The 25,585-nt window shown below is 47.7% G+C and overlaps 1 protein-coding gene across 6 annotated transcripts in view; it reads right to left on the bottom strand.

The window, feature by feature from the left end:
* Window positions 1-25,585, bottom strand: part of DAPK2 (death associated protein kinase 2) — a 114,056-nt gene that overhangs the window by 50,788 nt on the left and 37,683 nt on the right. For all 6 annotated transcript variants that reach the window (XR_004625581.1, XM_019794122.2, XM_034660851.1 and 3 more), the window contains exon 3: window positions 75-296. Coding sequence is in view for 5 of the 6 variants with exons in the window: in XM_019794122.2 (XP_019649681.1) it covers window positions 75-296 (222 nt within the window). In the remaining variant the exon portion in view is untranslated. The remainder of the gene's footprint in view (window positions 1-74; window positions 297-25,585) is intronic.

The following is a 25,585-nucleotide window of genomic DNA, read 5'->3' as shown; positions in this document are numbered from 1 at the left end:
GGGGGTCTGTGGCTGGAGCTTCCACCACCCTACCTGCCCCGGCTGCCCGCCCTGGGTCCCGCGCACGCACTCACAGCTCAAGGATGAGCACCACGTCGGTGCGGTTCTCGAAGACGTCGTGCAGCGTGATGACGTTGGGGTGCAGCACCTGCCGCAGGATGCTCACCTCGCGCTCGATCTCCTCCCGGCACACGCCCCGCCGGCTGGCCCGGCTCTGCCGCTTTTTGATGAATTTGGCCGCGTACTCCAACCCCGTGCTTTTCTCTCGGCACTTCTTCACAATGGCAAACTGGCCGCTGTGGGGACACGGACCGACACAATCGGGGTGTTACTGTGTCCATCCAGGAAGTGACCCAGTTGTCAGCCCCCAGGCCACACTAATCAGGGTCATTCCGCGAGGGTAGGGCAAGTCATGCCACCAGCCAGCATCCTCACCGGCCTGTTAACCCTGGCTGAGATGAGGCAGGCCCTGGGCTTCCCTTTTGTTCATATGAATCCTTTGCCTTTACTAGGAATGAATGTTAGTATTGTCATTCCCAGTGTACAGAAGTGACCACTGAGGCCCTGAAAGGTTATTGATTTATCAGGATGATACAGCCTCATCGTTCCTAAGTCTCAGTTAGAACCCGAGTCCAGTATCCACTAGATAAAATCACAGCGTCCAGAAGCTTTACACTATGTAATGTAAAGATTAAAAAGGAAAAACATGAAGATCGGATCAGCATGGTCAAAATACTAATGGTAACAGTTACTCATTTGGGTCTGCCTTATCTGGATACAAGTACAAAGTCATCCATTTATAATTGTGATTTCTCTATATTCTCTATATTCTTATGTTTAAACCTTTGCTCCCAACCTCCTCCGCAAAAATAAAATCTCAATGACCTGATCAAAGCAGGTCCTCAGTAAGGGAACAGAGCAAAGAGGAGGGTGATGCACTTAAAGACAAGGCCAGAGGACATGCTGGCTGGGTTGGTGGGATGCTGGTGGAGGTGGCGTGGGGGGAGGGAGCCTAACACTGTTAATAACCACAAGTGGGAGTTCGTCATGGTGAGAAGGTTGATGGGACCACAGAGTTGTAAAGTGTTAGAAAACTGGCACACAGGAGAGGTCAAGTGACAAGTGTGAGGTCATCACAGGTTAATGGCCAAGCCAGGTGCCCAGGCCACTGTCCACAAAGCCACTAAGTAGTTACAGAAGTCAAGACTGTGCTTAGTGCCCTTCAGGTTTGAGCCTAGAAATGCTTCCATTTCTAGGGACCAATACAACAACCATGAAATGGTGTCCATGCCAATGGCAGGTGGCCCTGAGCCAGCTTCTCTGAGTGCTCCAAGGACAGCCCACTTCACGGGGAAGGGCAGCAGCCCTTCTGTTCACCGTATCAGTTCAGGTGGGCAGGGTGCATGGGCAGCTCTAAGTCCCCAGAGACTGCCCAGTGGTTCCCTGCTTCTGGGGTTCTCCCACTCCTCTTCCATCATTTTCCACAAGTGCCCTATGTTTTCTCATCCACAATACCCACTGCTTAAGACAGAACTCAGAAAGTTTTCAGGTTCAGCTTAATGGCTGAATAAGGGAGCACCAGACTCCACACACAGGATATACTCTCTTAGTGGCTCTGGGGTAAGAGTTACACACAACGAAATTCTCCAGATATTTGCCTCAATCTCAGAAAATAGCATCACATCTGAACCACTCCATTCCTAGAATAATCCTCAGTGAGACAGCCTTCAAAATAAACCTAAGTGGAAAAAAAAAAAAAGTCAAGTAGAGCAAGCAAGGAAAAGATATGCCAACACTTAAATAGCATTCTATGGCAATCACCTTAGAGATGTCACCAGACACATATTCCCGTATCTCTCCATCCCCTCATCCTCCACTCACTCAGTGCCGCCTGAGTGTCTGCTCTGTGCCAAGCCCTGTGCTGGGGAATGGGGGGCAGGGACCAAAGGCACAGACAACAGGTACAGAAGGAGCTCTGGGGAAGGAGAAGGACCTGGGGGCTGGGTCTAGGCTGGACAGCGATGGCTTTGTGGAACCAAATTTATATTACATTGTCTACTAACCCTAAAGTTTCAGCTATTTACACTCTGACTATTTGGCTCCTAGCTGTCTACACACTAGGGGCTGACGCAGGTGGAGTGAAGCCAGGCGTCTCAAAGCCAGAGTGAACACATTCAGCAAGATCTCTAACACAGCTGGTCCCTTGGAGCTACTTTGGGTCTCAGGGACATTGGGTCCCTCAGTGGGAGCCAGCTAACACCTGACAAAGCTTCCAGTCCCAGGCAACTGTGAGTCTCAATGTCAGGACGGCCATGCTTTTCTTTTCTCTGACATCTCAGGGGCCTGGCATCAGCAGCCCTAAGGGCAGACAGGTCTCACTCTTTCTAGCCGACAAACCAAAGCTTAAGGATTGTAAGCATTTTGTTTAAGCTTACAGAACACAGACGTGGAGGTGCAGAGTTTGTAAAGCAGAGAGAAATATTTCAAGTCAGCTTGAGCTAGGGAAACAGAGGCATTTTTCTATATCACATGACTTAAAAATTCCTCAAAGTCTCAAAAAAGCAAAAAAGTTTGCATTTCCTGGTTGAGTTTTCTCCTTGTGAGAGCAGCTGTGGCAATGAGCGGTGACTGGGGATCAGTCCTAATATGCAGGCCATTTCCTCCCACCAAAGGCAGGTATTTTGAGAGTGGGTGAATAACGGAACCAAATACCAAGCAACACCACTCATCTCCCCTCTCTTCCTGGGGGACGGGTCCTCCGCTCAACCTGCTCTGGGGAGTCCAAGGGGAGCCCAAGGAGCGCCTAGGCCACTGATGAGTTTGCCCTTCTTGTTGGGCCATTACTGGGAAAGGGGGACACAATGCTCCATGGGGGCCAGCTCCTAGGCCATGAGGCTTTGGGTAGCAAAAGCAGCCTTCCAGGGCAAACGGGCCTGGACTCAGGAAACTTACGCTGTCACCTGGGGCAAGTGGCTACCTTCTCTCTGCATCGGTTTTCTCATCTGTAAAATGGGAATAATGACTCCCTACTAGGGAATTGTGATGACTGGAAATATCTGCAAAGCTGGCCCACGGTCAGCTCTGATGAATGATAGCTACTGTAACCGTTGCTAGTTTATTGTTCCTATGAAGGCCGAGCTAGAGACACTACAGAAGTCACGGATTTAAATGGTGTGCAATATGTGGCCAGGGAATCGGTGCCATCGTAAAAGTGCCCCTGATGATTCTAGTGCACGGTGAAATACAGGGATCTCTTCGTCCTAAGCAGTTAACCAAATCTTTTCACCCTTCGAGCAGTGGTTCTCAACTGGCTGTACGCCGGAATCACCCAGGGGATTTCAAAACTGGCTGCCTGGGTCTCATCCGCAGAGATTCCCATCTCCTGGGTCTGGGCAGGCTGCCGTCTGGGAACGGAGATATTTAAAAATCTCCCAGGTGACTGGTGAGCAGCGGGGGCTGAGAAACCGACTTACATCAGTCTTCTGGTTCTCTGCATTTTACAGAAGAACTGTACTGCTGTTACTCATTTTATTCCTTGTCCTTTTCAGTATTCATCTATTACCCTCTCCCTTAGTTCTTTGATCGGACATTTGAGGCAAGGAGGATGGGGAATACGGGAAGGAGAGGGAGGAGTGTTGTCTCTCCCAGGATGGGTCTGGCGTTGAACTGCTCCAAATCAATACAACAGATTATCTTAGGCTTTGCGGGTGCCAGGAGTGGAAGTTCACATTTGGGCATGCCCTGGTCACTATCCACAGCAAATGCAAAAATCGGAGCTCAGGTAAACAAAAAACCAGAGCTGAGGCTACTCTCTGTTATGCCCTGTTGACCCATGGATGGGCCCTCGTCTGTCCATTAGGATGCTCCAAAGCCAGGGGTTCAGGCCATGCAGGGCAGAAGTTGCCCAGCTAGGCTATGGGGACAAGGGGTAAGCAGTGAGGGCCTCTCTCAGTTAGGACAGAGCCACCCAGGGTGCCATCCAGAAAGTCACTGCCAATACTAAATCAGAAATTATGGGAATGCTGAAACATTGACATGTAGGCAAAGCGTGCATATTTCAGTCCTCCTGCTCCGTGCTCCCCCCACCATTGCAAACAGTCAATACCCAACCCGTGGTCTAATGCAGCAAAGGGCAGGCAGTCAGGCTGACCAATTCCTGGTCCTACTCCTGCCATCAGAGCCTCATGGGCTGGGACAAGGCACTGACTTCTTCGTTTGTGTTTCTCCACCTGCCACCTGAGATCTCACCTCAGAAAGCTTCTGTCAGAAAGCTCCAAAGGGCCCATGACAAACTGAATGAAAGTAAAGGCTTTCCCTTCATTCTCCAAGTGGGTTCCAGTCAGAGCCCTACCCTAACCCAGGGCAGCCTGTTCAACTCCCTGGGTTTCAATTTCCTCCCTTGTCAAGTGAGGGTGAGAAATCCTGGCCTGGCCATGTCACAGGAGAAATCATAAATGATGCCTGAGAAAGGGCTTTGCCACCTAGCACTGTAGAAGGACACGCAACATGGTTTAGTGAGGGACAGGCAATCCACCAGACACCAACTACCCTCCGTATTTCTGCCAGCACACTCTCCTGCAATTAAGTCAGGAACACACCCCTCTTCCCAGGCAGAGGCCTCAGCTCCTCACTCACTCAGCACCCCAGAAAGATGGAGCAGCCTGCATAAAGAGTGAGACAGATGGGCCTCATTCAGGAACTCAGCAGGGCCCAGGGTGGCACCCCACGAGGCTGTCCTATTGTTTGCCCAGGAATCAGATGAAAGGGCATAAATCTAGAACAGTTTCTTGGTGCCAGAAACAGTGTTATCTCTCCAATACCACCTCCTGAACTTCATGGAAGAGCCTGGCCCGATCACCCGCAAATTCTTCGCTGCCAAAGAATAACCTGAGCATGACTCAGATCTCACACCGTTTAGATTGTGTAGAGCAACGTGGACCCTACATTTATATCCAGCTTTTCTCTTTATAAGCTAATTTTATATTTGTTCTCTCTTTAATATGTACAGGTATCCTTCGTAGTTCCATTTCACAGAAAAGAAAACAGAGGCTTAGGGAAGTGACTTGGCGTTTGGGCCATGGAGCCGGCCCTGAGAGCGGGGCTAGGATGTGAACACACATTCACTGATTCGAGCTTCAGTAGGGTACCAAGCAGTGGGGAGGGGGGCCCCCGCCGGAAGAGAGGACTACTTTATCACTGATATTATTTAGAATTGCACGTGGACAATGAAAATAAAAGGCAGGCTTGTTTTTATTTGATTTTATTGTTGCTGTTCATTTTCAAAAGAAAATGCACCCATCAGGGCCTGCATCGAGGAGACAAATCCTCAGCCCACCCACCCCTACCTTCCATGGTAAGCAGCCGCCAACCAGACTTGCTCTGGCAATCACCAGGGGTGCGCTGCTAAAGGTGTTTTCAAGGTCTAGGAATAGAGCAGACCTAACTCATTTCCTTTCTCAGTCAACTTTAAAGCATCCATGAGTTTAGTAACCTGACCCAAAGTCACCAGTTTATTAAGGTAGAGAGGAGGCAGGGCTGCATAGAATGCAAACCCAGGGATGGAGATGCCATGTGAGCAGAGTGGTAGCAAATGGGAAGTGTTCCAAGGCACAGGGATGTGGAGACCAGGTTCCTCCTCCTGTTTCCCCCAAGCAGTCACTGTAGTTCCTCTTCCCACACTGGAGAACAATGAGCCATGATTCCTCTAGAATTACCCTGTAAGGTTTCAGGGCCATGGGGCAGGGATAATGCTCAGATGCTTCCAGTCAAGGCCACCCCAAGTGCAGCCCGGCAGGTGGGAGGAATGGGCACTTCAGCTAATATGTCTCAAAGGCACAGGCCACAGGGCCTCTGGGTGGCTCAGTTGGTTAAGCGTCTGACTCTTGATTTTGGCTCAGGTCATGATCTCAGGGTCGTGAGATTAAGCCCCACGTCAGACACTGCGCTCAGCACAGACTCGGCTTGTGGAGTCTGCTTGAGATTCTCTCTCTCCCTCTGCCCCTCCCCCAGCACATGCTCTCTCTAAATAAATCAATAAACAAACAAATAAATAAATAAACTCTAAAAAAAAAAAAAAGGCATGGGCCAGAAGCAGTTCAAATCTGTAGTGTGTAGGAACCAGATCAGCCTGATTCCAGAGGACTCACACCCTGATCCCATGGCAACAGCCTGTCAGGCGATGGTGTCGTGGAGCCCCCTCCTCACCCCTCTGCCCAGCCACCTTTGACTGTGGGGCCTCTGTGGCTGCCCCTACCTCTCATCTCCCTCCCATTACCAACACAGCTAACCCCCAGGCAGGCCACTCCTAATTCCCACGAACAAGATCCTTCTCCTCACTGTCTTAGCACTCAACCTGCTCTTAGCTCCTCTGCCCTAGCCCAGGATTTAGAGTCCAAAGACCCAGGTTCTACTTCCAGTTCTACCTTCAGTAAATCAGTAAATTCCTTGCATGTAACATAGACATCAGAAAGTCCCAGTCTCACCAGGTTGTAATGAGAATGAAATGAGACCGTGTATGAAAGAAAGCACTATGTGAAGTATAACTTCTCCATGGAAGTCAATTATCTACTAGATTGCCATATCCGGATCCTGGCCCCCATTTTGCAATCCCAGCATATTCTTGAACCCAATTCAGCCCCAGGGAGCTGCATCCTCAGATCCCAGCTTAAAAATAGACAGTGCTGGGGAGGACCGTGGCAGAGGAAAAGCAGGGTTCCCATGTGATGCCAGCATCCAGGAAGACAGAAGACCCTTGGGACACAGTTACTCAAGGACAGAGCAAAAAAGCCAGATAGGCAGGAAGCCAAAATAGGGCGAAGAAATATAAAGTTACCAGAAATCAGAGCAGGAAGCAGGTCAGAATTCCAGGCCACAGAGATAAGGGAAAGGAGCAAAAATTTACCGAAAGCCAGGTGGGCAGCTCGTCAGGAACTAGGTGGGTGAGCAAGGGGGGCAAGGAACACAGGGGCAGCATCCAAGCCAGCCTGAGGCAAGCGGGGACTCCGGAGCAGACAGAAACATCAGCACCAGACCTGCAAACACAAGAGTGCCCAGAGCCATTCAAACGGCCTTTCCTCCCAGCTAGTGAGCCAAGCCTGCTGGCGGATGGACCTGTTTCTCCTCTCTGACCATGTTGCCAATGCCTTCGTAGTCTTCTGACATCAGTGCTCAAATTTGTTTGAGGTGAGGAACCCTCTCTCCAATGCATCTTGCACGGAAGCCCAACATGTAAAAAACATAAAAAGCAGTGCTTCTCTTGGGGGGAGGGGCACTGGGAACCCACCGACTCAGAGCCCACACCCTGATGCCTAACAGGCTTCATAGAACCCCCGAGGGCTCCAGGAAACACAATTTGAGAAGTACACTGTACAACGTGGCAACATGCCCTTTGATGATCCCCAAACAGTTCCAAACAGTAAATGGGAAAAAGAGAGAGAGAGAGAGATGCCGAAAACACCGATGCTTCTCAAAATTATGATCTAGTCTTTCAAGACGTCACCCCAACCAAGCCAAGCTCAGGGTCAACAGTAAGGAATAGAGAGAGGATAAGAGTCAGCGACCACAAGTCAGGGAGCTGAGCCCTGACCTACCAATGGCCCCTGTGCACAGACTCACAGGTGTCCGCTCAAGCTGGCCTATGCAGCTGCACTCCCAGGTTAGTTCACTTGATTCCCTGCAGACTAACTTCCTTCCTCTGGCCTTTTAAAAAACTCCTAAAGCACGGAAAGGAAGGAGTTGTTGAGCAGAGCCAAGTCAGGCTGAGGTATGATTACTTTTTGGAATCTGTTTGTCAGTATAACCGCATTTTGATGCTGTTGTCAAATGAGCCTGAGCCCCCAAGTCCAAGACCTGAAATAAGTGAGGCCTGATGTAAGCTGGTCTTGGCTGTATGGACTGAAAATACAGCTCCGTGTCCTCTGGCATAGCCCTTAGCGTAGAGTCTAGGTTCTGGACGCCGACATGACGTAGGTTACATAATATAGTGCTGGGCTTGGAGCCTTCCACCCACTCACCTGCCTATCTCCCCGCCATCCCACCCCCCCCATCCACCCAACTGCCCATTCGCCTATCCATCCATTCTCTCATTCATTCCTCCCTTCCTCATTTATTGATCAGTGTCGTAAGTGCTCTAAGCATGACACACCCCCCAACCTGAAGGGCTTACAGTCGACCGAGGGAATAAGACACACACTAACAGAAAAAGAAACATGCATGGGTGTGTAAGAGATATGTGCATTAGGGTCCAGTGAGTGGGCAAACAGAAACTGCAGAGAAGAACAAGTACCAGCTGATGCCGGGGTCAGCAGAAGCCTTATGGCACTGGTGGGATTTAAACCAGGCCTGGTAGAAAAAGCTGGATTCAGACAGGCAAAGGGGAAACCGCTCGCCAAAGATGGAGAAGCAGAGAGCGAGACACGAATGCTCTATTCTGTGGAGGCCCCAAGTCACCACCTCTCTACCTCACTTCCTTGCTGGCGAGTGGCCACTTTGTCAAGGAAATACATCAGAAAAGCGACACTTGCCCTTTCCTCTCCTCTTTGTGGGAGTGGAGGAAAGGGGAGAGCAAGTGGTCAGCCGACAACGATGTGCACTTGGGCTGGGCCCCCTGCTCACCACCTGGTTCATGACAATCAGATTTACATTTGATTACTGAAAGAACTACAACAGAACAGGTCAGCTAGCTCGATCCTAGAAATGTTGGCCTTTAGAGACTGGCAAACCCAGGAGGCTGGACCATAACAGATGAGACCTTGAGCATGAGCTCACGGTGCAGAGAAAGACTGGGACTGCAAAGGAAGACAGAAAAATCCAAGATGGTTGAGGTTCTGCTCTTCTGGTGGGGGTACAGGGCCATCCTCAGGAAATGGTGAAATGAGCAGTTTATCTTTCACGATCCCTCCCACCTGACTTGCTGGACCCCTCCCCTCTAGTGCAGAGTTCTGTGCCCAGACTGTCTCCTGTGAACGTTCACCTCCCCGTGGCCCACATTGCTCTGGGATTCTTCCCACAACTCACATAAAGTGAAAAAGATTCCAAAGGGTTCACCTGACCTCCTTCCAAAACAACACATTCACCTTTTAACTACATCCTCGACCAAAAGGGGCTTCAAGGTGGCAAGTTTAGGTCCACGGTGGGCAAGTGGAGAAATTCCTTGGAGATAAAAAGGTCGTTCCACTTTCCTAAAATTCACACCAAATAAGTGGCCCTACAGAAAACTGACTATGTGTGTCTGTGTATGTGAATGTGGGTGTGTGAACAAATCATGGCCAGTTATTTCTTGTTGGTTCTTTTCTGTTTCCCTGGATCTTTTTCTTTTTTAGATTTGATTTATTTATTTGAGAGAGCGAGAGAACGAGCAGGGAGGAGGAGCAGAGGGAGAGGGAGAATCAGACTCTCTGCTGAGCAGGGAGCCCGACATGGGGCTCGATTCCAGGACCCTGGGATCAGGACCTGAGCTGAAGACATTTAACCAACTGAGCCACCCAGGCGCCCCTGAACCCCTGGATCTTAATGTCCTAGGAATTCTTGTTGCAACTTCTTCATTGATACACTCAGTTCCTTGCCATCCTCTGCTTCTCAGAATTTGGGTGAATTTTTTATCCCGAAGTTTGCTTCCTTGCCATTACTTGACAATGTCTCAGATCACATCTCCCAAACACTCAGGGCTATGAATGTGGGCAGAGCACAAGGTTAGGAGTCCTGGCTCTGTCACCAGCTACCAAGTTCTCTTCTCTCTTGGGGCCTTGGCTTTCTCATCTGAAAAATGAAGAGTTGGACCAGATGTCTCATTTAGGTCCCTACCTCATCCCACCTCACCCTCTTAGGATTCTCTGATGGCCCGTATGTCACATGGATCTATCAGCTTGAGACATGGAGGGTGACTTCTGGGTTTCCCACTGCACAGGGCCCAGCCATGGGTTGAGGCTACTGAGACTTATCAGTTCCATGTTAACCAACTAAATTTCCGAAGAAAGAGGGGTATTAAGGCTTTAGGCAAGGAAAGCAGATCTTAGGCATTCTCAGCAAAATGCCCCTAGGCCATCTTTACATCCAGCAAAATGCTGAACACACCAAAGGCCAAAGGCAATTCTATAGCAAATGACCTGGGCATTCACCTTAGCCCTTCACCACTAACCAGCCCCTAAGAACCTGGAGAATAAGAACTCTCACAGACCCCACTCAGCACTGAGCACACAGCAGGGAGGCAGCCAGTGCTTACAGAAAGGAAATTTGTTTCTTTTTTTTTTTAATTTTCTATTTAAATTCTATTTAGTTAATATATACTGTATTACTAGTTTCAGGGGTAGAAATTAGTGATTCATCAGTTGCATATAACACCCAGTGTTAATTACATCAAGTGCCCTCTTTAAAGCCCATCACCCAGTTAGCCCATCCTCCACCCACCTCCCCTCTAGCAATCCCCAGTTTCCTATAGTTAAGAGTCTCTTATGGTTTGCCTCCCTCTCTGTTTTTATTTAATTTTATTTTTCCTTCCCTTCCCGTATGCTCATCTGTTTTGGTTCTTAAATTCCACACAGGAGTGAAATCATATGGTATTAGTCTTTCTCCGACTGGCTTATTTCGCTTAGCATAATACCCTCTAAGTTCCATCCATGTCACTGCAAATGGCAAGATATCATGATTTTTGATGGCTGAGTAATATTCCATCGTATATATGTACACCACATCTTCTTTATCCGTTCATCTGTCAACGGACATCTGGGCTCTTTCCATACTTTGGCTATTGTGGACACTGCTGTTATAAACATTGGGGTTCGTGTGCCCCTTCGAATCACTATGTTTGTATCCTGTGGATAAACACCTAGTAGTGCGATTACTGCGTCATAGGGTAGTTCTATTTTGAACTTTTTGAGGAACCTCCATCCTGTGTTCCAGAATGGCTGCACCACCCTGCCTTCCCACCAGCAGCGTAAGGCGGTTCCCCTTTCTCTGCATCCAAATGGCTAACAGACACATGAAAAAAAGCTCAACATCACTTGGCATCAGGGAAACACAAACCAAAACCACAATGAGATACCACCTCACACAATGGCTAAAATTAACAACTCAGGAAACAACAGATGTTGGCGAGGATGCAGAGATTGGAGAAAGGAAGATTTAAACTGAGGCCACAGGAAGTGTGGTGAAGTGCATCCCCCACAGCCAGCCCTCAGTGGAGCAGGAGCACTTACTGGCAGAGTCACTTAAAAAAGGACATGTTCCTGGTATTTTCTTTTATTACAAAAGCAGCATGTTCGTTGTCTAAGAAGAAAGAAAGAAAACACAGAGAAACAAAGAGGAGGCTAAAAACTGTCCTTAATCACGTCTTCCTGAGACAACCGTTGTTCTCATTTGGTGTCTGCTCTCTTGGATTTTTTTCAGCGCATCACAGAGTCTTTTCTATTTGTTTCTTAGTTTTTTTTTTTTTTTAATTTGACTGGAATGACACCATAAGTACTATTTTGGAACCTGCTTTTTTACATGCTCCACTTAACGGTATATCCACTTCACATTTTCCTACGTAATTAAAAACTCCTTTCTACCTCATTTTAAATGGCTACATAATATCCATGGTATAGATAAGCCACAGTTTTAAAAGCAAGTTCTTAATTTTGGACATTTATATTACCTCCAAGTGTGAATGTAATTAATAACACTGTTCTAAGTACCCTTACATATAAATCTGTGTCTACCTTCCTGAGACTCTTTCCTTAAGATAAATTCCAGGAGAGAGAATCCTTAGCCAAAGGTTATGTACACTTCTAAGGTTTTTCATGCTGACAAATTATCCTCCAGAAAGACTGTGCTCGTAAGACTCCTAACAGCCATAAATATTGTCAGCCCCTGCATTCCCCACTCTATATGCATCTCGCCAAATACTGGCTCATTCCTTTTTTCAGCTTTACCATTTAGATACTTGAAAGATGATATCTCATTGTTATTTTAACTTGAAGTCAATTAACTTGTAAAAAGTAACTTGTAATTGATTATTAGCGAGTATGAACATCTTTTCCTATGTATATGGGTGATCTGAACTGTATACTCATATATGCTTTGCTAATTTTCTACTGGGGTGTTTGCCTTTTTCTTAAAAGCTTTTTATAAATTTGTGGCATTAACCATTTGTCACATATGTTGCAAATATTTTCCCCAACTGACTGTACGGTCTACAAAGGAGCTTCAGGTCTTCTCAGCATCGGTGGTGTTGACCAGTTTTTCCCCTTTACCTCTCCTTCCTCCTGTCACCTCAATCACCCAGATGCTGAGCTTTAGGGAAGTGCCCTGTGCATTCAGGTGAAACTTTCCACTTGGTCGGTCACCTAGGCACTCAATCCAGGTTATACCTTCAAACTGACTGCACAGGCCCAGGAGAACCACTGCCATCTCTCATCCCTCACACCCGCTCCTTGCCTCAACATCACCTCACTTGTCCTCCTGGCTGACTGCAGGAAGGGATGGCATCTCAAGGCAAGCAAGTCCTAATGCAGAGTGAGCCTGGTGCCCCCTGCAGGGACCACAGCTGCAGGGGTGACCAGCACAACAGACCCCTGGAGGGACGCAAAGCATCTCTCCTGTCCCCGAATTATCCACGATATCATTTAGCGTCCTTTGTGGTGGGATACACATAATGGCTTTCTTTCAGAAATCAGCACCATGAAGATGTCTGTCTACCCTGAAAAACTGACACCCTTCCTATTTCAGAAAATGAAAATGACATTATCTTATTTCCTTTTTGTTATCTTGGTGGTCAGTGACAACAACTGTGATGGCCTACATCTTGGGTGAATTTCCTTCCTCCTTCCTTCACACCCGAGGTTCTCAAACTTGTGGGTGTTTCAGAATCATCTGGGGAGCTTGTTTAAAATACAGATGCCCACTAGTGCGCTGTCTCTAAGTAAGTAAGTAAATACATAAATAAATAAATACATAAATAAATAAATAAATAAAATATGTTTTACAAATGGGGCTCCTGGGTGGCTCAGTCGATTGAGCGTCCAACTCTTGGTTTCGGCTCAGGTCATGACCTCATGGGTTGTGAGATCAAGTGCCCTGTCGGGCTCTGGGCTCAGCATGGAGCCTGCTTGGGATTCTGTCTCTCTCCCTCTGCCTCTGCCCCTCCCCCTGCTCTCTCTCTCTTTAAAAATAAATAAATACATACATAAACAAACAAAATCTTTAAAATGCAGATTCCCAGGCCTTACCACAGATTTGATAAATCATAATCTTTGGAGAGCATGTGGCTTTTGGATCTTCTACCTTTATTTTCCAACTCTGTCTATGTGCCTTTCATTCTACGTTGTCTCCAATCCTTAACACACACGAACTGGAAGAACTAACCTTGAGTGGTTCTGTGTTGCCATCACTGTAGCACAGAGAAAGACAGTGAGCTGGGGAGCACGCCTGCAAACACAGAACTTAGACCATTTCTCAGATGGCTAAAGGAGCCCCCAAACTGTGAAAAGTCCAAGACAGAAACCACCCAAACACTTACAGTCGATCCCAATAGCCAAGATGAGTGATCTCAGAGCAGAAGGCATTTCCCACAGGAATAAAATGGTGACACCCCCTACCCCTCCTGTCCCCAGCTCACAGATGGCCCATCCCCTCATCTCCACCCTCAAAGGGATTTGACTTTAGATCCACACCCAGTCTCCCACAAGCCTGGAGGTGGGGTGGGGGTGGAGGGAACAGGTCCAAGTCCTCTCGGAAGTAGATTTCTCTCCAAATCTCCTCCCACCCCTCCCTGTCTCCCCAGCAGAAGCAAGAAACTCTATTGGGCAAGCGGCTCAGAGTTGCAGCTTTGCCACCTCCTCTGTCATCACCACCCCCAATTAGCAGCTACCAGGCGCCCTCGAGGCTGCCACTCCTTCTCAATTCCTCTAACTCTGCTGCTCTAAGTCATTACAGGATTTGGTACTGCCTGGCACGTTGCCTCTGAGCCTAACTGTCGGAATGCAAGAAGGGTATGTGTCACGTCTAATGTGATTTATTTTTACCTCTGTCTACCCAAATTGCAATCTAGAACAGACCCCGGCCCATAGCCTCTTCCCTCTAGAAGCCCACCCACCAGGCGTCCCTCACTAGCTGCCTCAGTGTGGCTTTGTCCTTCCACACGTGACCCATGATGGAGTTACAGAGGGGCAGAGGTTAACCAGCAGGGCTCTGAGCGTGCAGGGGCTCAGATCTGGGAAGGACCCCAGGATGACGCCAGTCCAGTTCCATTACTAGCTGGCTCTGGAAACTTGGGTGGTTTCTTAAGTTTTCTGTGCCTCTGTCTCTTCATCAGAAAGCTGCAGATGACAGCCCCTCACAGGCTGTGGTGAGGATTAAACACACTGACAGATCTAAGGGCTCAGAACAGCATGTGCCGTATGGTAAACACTCACAGATACGACTTTAATTTTAGCTCTCTGGGCTTCAGTTTCCTCATCTGTAAAATGGAAATAATACACTTAACTTGCAGGACTGTTGAGAAATTTCAGTTAGAGAAATACAAGGTCGCTTAGCACAGAGCCTGGCATGACCTTCTTGTTCGGTGAATGGTTTCTGAATGTGAAGGATGAATAAATCAGACAATGAATATCCAGATTCAGAGCAGATGTTTTCACCCGTAGTTGCATGCGCCCTTTCCTGCCCCTCAATATCTCAGAAAGTCACTTCTACCCTTAGAGAAACAGGCCAACAGAGCAGTCACTGGCCCCCACACAGGCCCCAGACTGGCCAGACGGGCACATTCTTGGCTTATCTTGAGAGCTGGCAGGTTCCAGCTTTCCCTCCAGAGCAGACTGAGAAGCCAGGCCATGCCTCGACACATCAGAGCCCAGGACAGCCAGGGGACAGACTGTCTCCGTCAGGTCTCCTGCCACTATACCATTTCCTACAAGTCAGGGACTCTGCAGGGTCCCCTGACAGACACTGGGTCTGGCTGGTGAGGTTCATTTACACACACAAAAGGGTCCCCAGATCACCAGCGTGCTCTACCTGGGTCCCTGGGTCTCTGTTGGGTGGGCCACGCCCCCAAGCAGACCCTGGGGAATTGCCAGGAAGCGCAGGCAGGAGGGCTGAGATGGTCATGACCGTGGCAACAGGTGCCCTCAATGTACATGACTCAGCACTCACCACAGTTCTTCCTGCCCTGGGCTATTCTGATTGTCTGCTTGCCTGAATCCCACCTGCCATGCCTGCCTCCCATCCTTCAGAGCTGTAAACTCCTAAGAGGCAGGGACAGTGGTGTCTTGCTCACTGCTGCGCTTTGGGCATTTATTAATGCTCAGTGCGTGTGAGTTGTAGAAATGAGTCTGGAGTGTAGGCAACGGGGACACAGATATGCAGGGGGAGCAAGATGCAGTTCCTCATTCCTATAAGAACCACCAAGTATTGGAAGAAGGCACGCTCGCAAACCTCTTCTAAACTAAACATTCTGTGTGTCTTCCCTCCCATTCTGAGGGCAGAGCTGTTTTGTGGAACCCCGCTTTACCTCCAGGACGCCTAAGCTCACACAGGGTACACAGTAAGTGCCTCTTTGACACAGACAAAACTCAGCTCAGAAGCACCATATGTATACTCTCCTGGCAAGCCGCCCAGTCCCTCTCTGTTCTGCAACGAACTTTCTCATGATCCCAGGGGCAAGTAAGATGCAAAATGATTTGGTCAAAGTTCCCCTTCCCCTCCGGCCGTGGAATTATCTGGCCACGCCAGGACTGGGGGTCAGGCTGATCCACAGGCTCCGTGTCAGACCCAAGCCTGTCCAGGGCACAGTAGGGGAGGAGGAGGGACAGTCCTGCTTCCACGGCTGCCAACAGCTGCTTGTCACGGAACTGCAGGGTCAAAACACAGGGGAAAGGAAGGACCCCTCTGACAGTAGAAACACTCAGGGCTTGCCCAAGGTCACAGAGCAATTCACAGCAGAGCAGTCTGAGAGCCCGTGTCTCTCAGCAACCGTTCGGTGTCTTTCTAGGATGGCAAGGATTTCCAAACCTTTTCTGGTAGCAGAGCTCTTTTTCTTTTCATTATTTCTTTCTTAAATTTTTAGCAAAGTAATACCCATGACCATGACTAAATAAAAACGAAATTGCACAGAAGGCCTTAGAGTGGAATCACACACACACACACACACACACACACACACACACACACACAGAGGAAAGCCCCATAAGTCTCAGCGTGAAACCACACACACCACTACAGCAAACTTGCCTTTACAACACAGCCTCCTGCTTTTCATCGGTGCCTGCTACGGAGGCAGAGGGAACCTCACTCCCTGCACAGACCCCCCTGCAACCAGGGATACCTGCATTTTGTCCCCAGACTGCTCAAGTGTCACCATCTATAGCAAAAGAGACCTCTACAAAGCACCAGGCCTTCCTGTGGCTCCGGCTCTGATGAGACAGAAGAAGGGGGCAATCCACCTGGGTCACAGCTCAGAAAAACAGAAATAACTAATAGCTAGTTGGCTTAGCAGTCATGCAGGCCTAAACTAGTTGAATTAGATAACTTTCCTACCAACTGGCAGAATTCAGCCATGCTGGGGAAGAAAAAAGGAAATTTTGATGCAAAAGAGAAGAAGGGACAAACTGGGAGTGGGGAGAACCGGGGTATCTAGGAGAAAGCAGAACAAGATGGGCCCTGCAGTGCAGGTCTTTGGGGTGTTAGAGGTCAGCATGAGGGCACCCAGAGTTGGCAAGCTGGGACTAGAGGGTGACAGAATGTGTCAGAGGGATGCAAAAAGAAGGTGTGGGAGCACCCCGATGGCTTACTCCTCAGTCCTTCCCTTCTTCAAAACACTTTAAGTCAACATTCTTCAATCACCCCCAGGACTGGCAAAGATAAAGTTCTGGTCTGTACCAGATCCTGCCATGTTGCCCACCGGATGCTGAAGGCAGGAACAGGCTCATTCTGCTCTCTCTAGATCACTGTCCAGACATGAGGAAATGCAGCTTGTCACCTAGATAGAACAGTTACCCTCCATGATGGTGCAATCTCCTTCCTTCCTCCTCCTTCCCCCAAGCACTCACAAGGCACCTTTCCTTCCTCCAAAATGCAGAGCAAAGACACAGCCCAGGAAGATTACAACCTCTTGCAGATGGGGATGGGAAGGAAGGAAGGGCAGAGAGTTGCTATCACAGCTCCCAACACAACCTTCCTGGAAATCTCCCTCCCAGGGCCCTGGGCTGCACTTCCTCTCCTTTCCTCGCCACTGAACACTGTACCCCCGAGAACGCTGCGCCTCAAAGTGAGATCTTTGGGCCAGCAGCACTGACTTCACCTGGGGGTGATCAGAAAAGCAGAATTTCAGACCCTATGTCAGCACTACTGAATCAGAACCCGCATGTCAACATGACTCCCATGTGAGTCACATACATTAAAGTTTGAGAAGCATTACTTCAGAAAAACTTCAGCAGGGTCCCAATCTACTACTTAATGGAATCCTGGGTACCTAAAAATTTACTCCAGTTCTCTTTGGTTCTGGAACTTCTTGCTGGAAATCTGGACCTATGAGACTGTTTTCATACTTTGGTAAAGGCAGAATAATGAGCAAACACAAATGAATAAATATCTGCTGAATGGCTTCTTTCTTGAATAATAATAATAAATGACCTTTAAAGAGTAGCATTATGATTTACAAGGTGGTTTTATGTGAGTTCCCTTACTTCATATTCACCAAATCCCTACAAAGACCCTGGGGACAGGTATCACTGATTCCGGTTACAGAGGAGGGAGCCGAGCATGGCAGTCTTGGAGAAAATGGCACCAACAGCCTCCAACGTGGTGCTTAGGAGCCACATCTGGTGGAAATGTCACAGCTCAACACGGATTAACCGTACATAGTGTTTGGAGGAAAGGATGACCTGATTTTTAAAAATATTTTAGCAACAGAGTTCATCAAAAATTCCTTTTTTATTTGGGCATTCTTGTTGGGAACATGAATCAGCTTTACCTGCCCTAGTAATGAATAAGATCCTATATGTGTGCTTTGAGCAAATACGTTTTTGAGGGGGCGCCTCGGTAGCTCGGTCGTTAAGCATCTGCCTTCGGCTCAGGTCATGATCCCAGGGTCCTGGGATCGAGCCCTGCATCGGGCTCCCTGCTCCACTGGGAGCCTGCTTCTTCCTCTCCCACTCTCCCTGCTTGTGTTCCCTCTCTTGCTGACTGTCTCTCTTTCTCTCTGTCAAATAAATAAAATCTTTAAAAATATATATGTTTTTGAAGATTAACAGATCTTGGAAGGTCTTCAAGTTCTCCTATTATCATATCTTCCATGGCATCTATCGCAGTAATTTGCATGTAACTGTCAATAAGTATTTTTGAATGAATGAATGGATGGATGGATGGATGGATGGATAGATAGATAGCTGTGGCAAATTTGTCAGAACATATCTTTTCATATGTCATTGGAGAGGGCTGTAAACTGAGCTATAGGTGTGAGAAACTGGGCCCTTACCCCTAAAATATAAACTAGATTCCTGATATCATCTTGTTTTTTTAATCCGCCTATTTAAAAGGTCGCGCATATACACATGCACACAATTCCATCTGGCAGAGGACTATAGCTAACTGAAGTTTCATAAAATGAGACCATAATGTGTCCGATTGTCTCATATGGTTTGCAGTCTGGCACAGGAGGCAATTTCCAGGAAGGAGTTTCTGGACTATTTTCAGAATTGACACCACCCTTGGAAGATTCTGCGGTTTATTTAACAACAACCACCACCAATCACTCGTTATTCTGTAGTTATATCTTGTTCTATTTACAAAGACTTTTCACTCTTTTTTTAAAATAACAGCTACCTAATGTCCTCCATGCTATTCCTTACGTTCCACATATGAGTGAATCCAGATGATAGTTGCCTTTCTTTGCTTGACTTTTGTCACTTAGCATAAACTGAAGGGGGGTGCGGAATCAGAGGGGAAGATGAACCATGAGAGACTATGGACTTTGGGAAACAATCTGAGGGTTTCAGAGGGGAAAGGGGGTGGCAGATGGGCTAGCCCAGTGATGGGTATGAAGGAGGGCACATACTGCAATGAGCACTGAGTGTTATATGCAAACAATGAACCAGGAATACTCCATCAAAAACTAATGAAGTACTGTATGGTGACTAATGTAACATAATAAAAATAAATAAATAAATAAATAAATAAATAGCTAGCTCTGAAAAAAAAATAACAGCCACCATTTATTTCTTGCTATATTCTAGGCACCATTCTAGAACGTATTAAATCACTCGGTCCTCTTAGTGATCCGATAAGGGAGGTATCACAACTGTCCCATTTACAGATGAGGTGACTCCTGGAGCTCAGAGAAGGGAAAGAATTTTCCAGTCACAGAGCTAGGAAGGGGCAAAGCTGGAATTTAAACCCCAAAGAACTGACTCCAGAGCCTCACTCCTGACCCTGATGGCCTCATCTAGGGTTGGTGGGAAACTGGTAAAAAATGGAGTCAGCAGCCTGGGGAGAGATGATGAGACGGGAGGTCAGGATCTTGATCACTTTGAAAACCAAGCAAGATCAAGTTTGATCCACCCTTGAACATCACCAGAGTGTGCTGGGAACTTAGCCATGAGAGAGCAATCAACCCAAGTTTTCTACTTATTATTTGTTCCACAGAAACAGAAGTCACCCGTGGAGCTCTGAACCCAAATGCTCCTTTCTACCTCAGTCACAGGTGACTGTAGACTTTTAGGACAGGCCTGCACAGGCAGGGCGCCCCTCCTGAGACCCCACAGCCACTTGTCTGCACCCGGGATCCGTGATCCCAGGAGTCAGGGGCCTGAGATGTGGTATCAGTCCCTCAAGAGAGCTGTCATACCTGGGATAAGCCATGAACTCTCTCAGCCTCTGCTTCCTCTTCTGTAAAATGAGGATACTCCCTGCCTACGGGAGGCTGCTGTGAGGCCCACACATGACAACAGAAGCGAACACACTTTGTAAACTGCAAAACGCCACACAAACACATGGACCAGCTCCGTGGGTCTTAGGCACAGATGCAGTGGGCAGCTCTTGGTAAGAGTTCTGGGGCCTCTGCCCCCACCCCACATTTCTTTAAAGTGGTATTTCTTACAGTCCTAGAGGTTTTTTACAGAGAATCATCTTGCTAATGAACCTGGCAGCAGAGGGGTGTGTGTGTGTGTGTGTGTGTGTGTGTGTGTGTGTGTGTGTTGCTGGAGGTGGTGAGGTGATGGGGTAGGGTTATGGCCAAATCCCTTATTAACTCATCCAAAGCAGGAATTCGTAGGAATGGGACCTAGGCTGGGAGGCTGTGGAGGGCGGGATGGATGCAGGGAGGTGAGGTAGGGAGGAACTGGCTTGGCAACGAGGATGGGGCCTGCCTGCTTTGGGGGTACAGACAAACCCTGCTGGCTCTTCTCTGTGTCCTCCAGGCCACATATCCAGATTCTGTCCCTCTTCGGTGACTGAGTGTTAAAATTCAGAAGACCAATACTGCCAAAGGGTGTGAAATTAACCCGCATTTATGGGAAGGCTTAGAGACCATGCCCCACCATAGCCAGTGCCATTGCTGGCAGAGACCTAAACACGCGTTGTGGACTGTAAGATAAGGTCCTTACAGGGCACCCAAAGCTTCCAGCATCACTAGGATTCCTGTTTCTTTACTGATCTCTGAGGGAGTTCAACAACCCCAGTTTAATCTGCTACGTGATGGAGAGTAAATCAGTCATCCTCTCTGGCCTTAGTTGCCTCATTTTTTTTAAAGACTGATTAATTGATTTGAGAGAGAGAGAGTGAGAGAGCACAGGGGGAGGGGAGGGGGGAGAGAGAGAGAGAGAGAGAACCTAGAGCAGACTCCCCACTGCGTGTTGAGCCCAACGTGGGGCTTGATCCCACGACCCTGAGGTCATGACCTGAGCTGAAATCAAGGGTCGGACGCTTAACCTATTGAGCCACCCAGGAGCCACTAGTTGCCTCATTTTAAATGAGATGACTGACGTAGGTCCATGGTCTTCAAACTTCTTACCTAGTAAAGCCCAACATGTAAAACCAATGGAAACAGAAATCCTAGGGTTGGAGGAGCCACAAGTTCAACCCCCCTTTCCCTTTCCCCTGTGGTGGCCCCCAGCGGGGGAGGCCGTGGCTCTAAGGAGCACAGCTTGAAAATCGCTGCATCAGATGGACTCTACATTCCCGTCTATCTCTACCTAGTGGGATTCCATGATTCATCCTGGGAGCTGGTGACAAACGTCAGGGTGAACTGGGAGCCAAAGTGATCGTTACGGCCAAGTCTGACAACCAGGCTATACAGGGAATTGGCCGAGTTTGGAGTGGGGGATTCACAAAGTTAAGCGGATACAGCTTGTGGTGGCCCATGGAGACTTCATCTCTTGGGTGAGTTAGTTTGCCACTGTGCCAGTTATCTCATCTTTCAAATGAGGTTATTCCATCTTCCTTACAGAAGAAGCCCAGATAATATAAAGAGATACTCCCCTCTAGGCAGAGCCGAATTCCCCGCCCCCCCTAGAGTGTGGGCCTGACTCAGTGACTCATGAACAGAGTATAGAAAGGGAAAAAACAGTAACCTTCCAGTGGAGAACCCTGGTTGACACCACCTTACCGAATCATCAAGATTAACATCACCAGTGATAAGTCATGAGGATGCCAGTTACCCCCTACTGGCAGGTGATGAGAAGGGTACTTCACCCTTGTGGTATTCTTCCCCCAGTCTAGAATCTCATGAGGAAAACATCAGACAGACCGAAACTGAGGAACATTCTACAAATACCCGACCAGTACTCCTCAAACTTCTCAAGATCATGAAAAACACAAAGAAATAGCCACAGACCACAGGTCCTTTGTCCCCTGTATTTCCTGTAAATTAGTAGTTGGGTCTAGAGGTTTGATCAGATTCAGGTTTGAATTTCCAGCAAAACTCCGTAAGTGATTCTGTGTCTAAGGAGACATGACAACTAAATGCAAGGTGGTATCCTAGAGGAGACCCTGGAAGGGAAAAAAGGACCTTAATGGAAAGACTGGTGAAAGCCACAAGAATTCTGGAGTGAAGTTAATAATAATGTACTAATGCTGGTTTCTTAGTTTTGAAAACTATACCAGGAGTATGTAAGATGTCATTAGAATTAGGTGGAATTGGGTGAGGGGTTTCCAGGAACTCTCTGTGCTTATCTTTATAACCTTGCTGTAAGTCTCACACTAATCTGTACACCTAAAAATTCCAAAATAATACTATTGACCTTACAGAGTTGTGATGATCCAATGAACGAAAACAAAGGACACAGAACAACATCTAGTGCACAACAGATCCTCTATTCATGTTAATTACTCTTATTATTACCACTACATTGCCCCAACCTAGAAAATCGTCCTATTCTATCTCATGTTCTATCGTACTGGAGTTCATTTGGTTTGCAAATATTTCAATAACACCTGTGACACCAAGACTTATCTGAATAAATCTTCTGAATAAGCTTTCTGAATCAACTTGAGGGGTCAAGCAGTCCCATGAAAGTTTTTGCCCAATCTCGTTAAAAACAAATTTTTCTAATTTCCACAAAGAGCCATCTCATTGCAGGCCTACCTACTCCCCACTCTGCTGGATTATCTTGAAGCAAATCCCAGATATAATATTATGTCATCTGTAAATATTTCAGTATGTGTGCCTCAAAGATAAGAGCTCTTTTTTAAAAACTATAGCTACAGGGGCGCCTGGGTGGCTCAGTTGTTAAGTGTCTGCCTTTGGCTCAGGGCGTGATCCCAGGGTTCTGGGATCGAGCCCCACAACAAGCCCCACATCAAGTCCTGCATCGGGCTCCCTGCTCTGGTGGGAGCCTTCTTCTTCCTCTCCCACTCCCCCTGCTTGAGTTCCCTTTCTCGCTGGCTGTCTCTCTCTCTGTCAAATAAAAAAATAAAATCTTAAAAAATAAATTTAAAAAAATTTAAAAAATAAAAACTATAGCTATGGTACCTGTCACACTTTTAAAGATAACAATAATTCTTTAATATCATCAATATCCTGTTGGTGTCAATATTTCCCCTATGGTGTCATAAAGGTTTTTTAAAATTTGTTTCATTAAATCAAAATCCAAATAAGGTCTATACTTCGCAACTGATTGAGAATGTCTCTTAAGTCTCTTTTAATCTGTAGGTTTCCTTCTCCCCTCCACTCCTCTCTTTTCCCTACTTTTCACACACACACACACTCTCTCTCTCTCTCTCTCTCTTCTCTCTCTTTCCATGTCTCTCTTTTTCTTAAAATTCATTTGCTAAAAATACTAGGTCTTTTGCCTTGCAGAGTTTTACAGTTCTGGATTTTGCTGACCCTTAGTGTTGTTGAACATGTTCCTCTGTCCCCTGTATTTCCTACAAATTAGAAGTTGGGTCTGGATGCTTGATCAGATTGAGGTCTGAGTTTCTGGCAAAACTTCATAGGTGCTCCCACCAGGACGTACATACATACATGGCTGTCTCTCTCTTTGTAACATTAGCAGCTTTTGGTGATCAATACCAGAGCCACTCGTCCAACGTCGGGGAGGGGAGCCACTTTTTTTTTTTTTTTTAATTATCAACATTGGGGCACCTGGGTGGCTCAGTCGGTTAAGCATCTGCCTTCAGCTCAGGTCATGATCCCAGGGTCCTGGGCTCCAGGGCTATGTCAGGCTCCTTGCTCAGCGGGGAGCCTGCTTCTCCTTCTGCCTGCCACTCCCCCTGCTTGTGCTCTCTGTCTCTCTCTTTCTAACCAACAAATAAATAAAATATTTAAAGATTCTCTCTCCCCCTGGCCCCCTCCTCTCTCTTAAAAAAAAAAAAATCATCATCCTCATCCCATGACCTGCCTCATGCTGATACCTTTGCTTGGATGGGACAGCTTCTTTTAGACCAGTAGAGTGTTCTGAGGGTTTGGAGCTCCTTAGTGGATTAAAGACTTTCAAAGCTGTTACTGCCCCATTGGCATGGGGTGGAAGTGGGGGTCTCTACGGACTGGTTTGGTGGGGTCTTCCCCTCAGCTTTGATCAAAGCAATCACATGGTAGGCCCCAAGGTTTGGCACAGGCTCTTTTTCACGGGCTCTCACAAATGCACTGGGCATGGGCAGAACTGCCGCCTGCATCAGCCAAGACACAACCCAAGACAGAACTCTGGAAGCCACACCCTCCCTTTCAGCAGCCACAAGTTGTTCTTTGACCTCACATTCTTGGCTTCAGGGCCAAAATAATGACGACTTCTTTTTCTTTACTTTGAAACATTAATTCCTTCTACTCTCATAACTCCTTGTAGATGAGGGTTTCAAGAGCTTTCAAAACACCCTCTTACCTAATCCTTCCAGCCCTTAAGCACATAAGGAAGGTGAGTAGCAGAGAGCTCCACTCCCCAGGCAGGGAAACTGAGCCCAAAGAGCTTGGCTGGACTGCTTGCTGCCCTGCTCTGGCCTAAGGTCTGTGCTTCAGATCTTGCCTACACTAAGACAAAGGCATGTCTTCGGAGTATGTCCAATACCCACCCCTGAGGGATCTTCCTATCTGTGGTATTGGAGGAGCTAAGAGGCTCTCAGCAAGACCGGTTCCAGTCAGCTCATAGCAAATTATCCTGCTAGATTTTCCCAAACAGCAGCAATTGTAAGCACTGTGTCCTACTCTCAGGCTGTGTGTGTGATGCCATGTGTTTTGATCAGGGGTTTAGTAAACACAGTCACCACAGATATTGGAAACAAGAGCAGAAACATTATCCTCCCTTGACCTAAATCCCAGCTGCCAGACCAGAAATACCACAAGCAGCTAGGGAAAGCTGTGCAGGTGCTGGAGAAGATGGAGAAAGGGATGCCCAAAGCAGCCCGGGAGGCGGAAAGATAGCCACGTGCCCTCCCACAATGGGAATGGGCTTGTACCGATCTGCCCAGAGTCCGTCATGCTTGAGGCCAACAGCAAACGCTGGGAGACAGATGGCCAAGGTGGAGGTGGGATGGGAGGAAAAAAACAAGAAACTATCTTGCCTGCAAAGGAGGGAAGCAAACAGAAGGACTGGATCCAGGAGTGGAACCAGACCCAACCCATGTAAATCTCTGCAACGTGGGCAAAACCAGCCTGCCCAGCCTGTGCCATGTCCTGGCATCCCAACAAGAGGGCTTCAGCACCAACCTCCACCGAGTGTTCCCGGCCCGCCCCTAGTGGTCCACCCGGCTTCCCTCCCCCACCCCCGCCAACAGCCCTGAACTCTCTGCTTCCATAGAAGTACCTGCCACCAAGGTCTGTACCAAGCTGAATCGGACACATAGAGCTTTTTCCAGTTTACCAAAAACAGACAAGAGTCAGAGAATCAGCACTTAGTATCAGAGGCCACAGGCTTCTGGGGTGACTGATCAGGGAGCAGAAGACCCCAAAACAACTTCTTCCTCGTACTACATCCTGGTTTGTACAATATATGTCAGCCCCTGACACATCCCAGCTAAGGATGTGCAGTCCCTATGTCAGGACCCTCAAGGGAAGCCACAAATCCCCCAAAGCAGGACAGAGCCAACCAAGGAAAGTTGTCTGAGATCCCCAGTACACAATAAAACTTGGCAAACCTCATGGAACTACAGAAATAAAGGGAACTTCTCACCATCACCTCTCACTTTACAGATG

This window comes from Ailuropoda melanoleuca, chromosome 5 (genome assembly GCF_002007445.2).
Source record: "Ailuropoda melanoleuca isolate Jingjing chromosome 5, ASM200744v2, whole genome shotgun sequence".
In the NCBI taxonomy this organism is placed as follows: Eukaryota; Metazoa; Chordata; class Mammalia; order Carnivora; family Ursidae; genus Ailuropoda; species Ailuropoda melanoleuca.
This window is presented reverse-complemented; position numbering and strand designations above follow the sequence as displayed.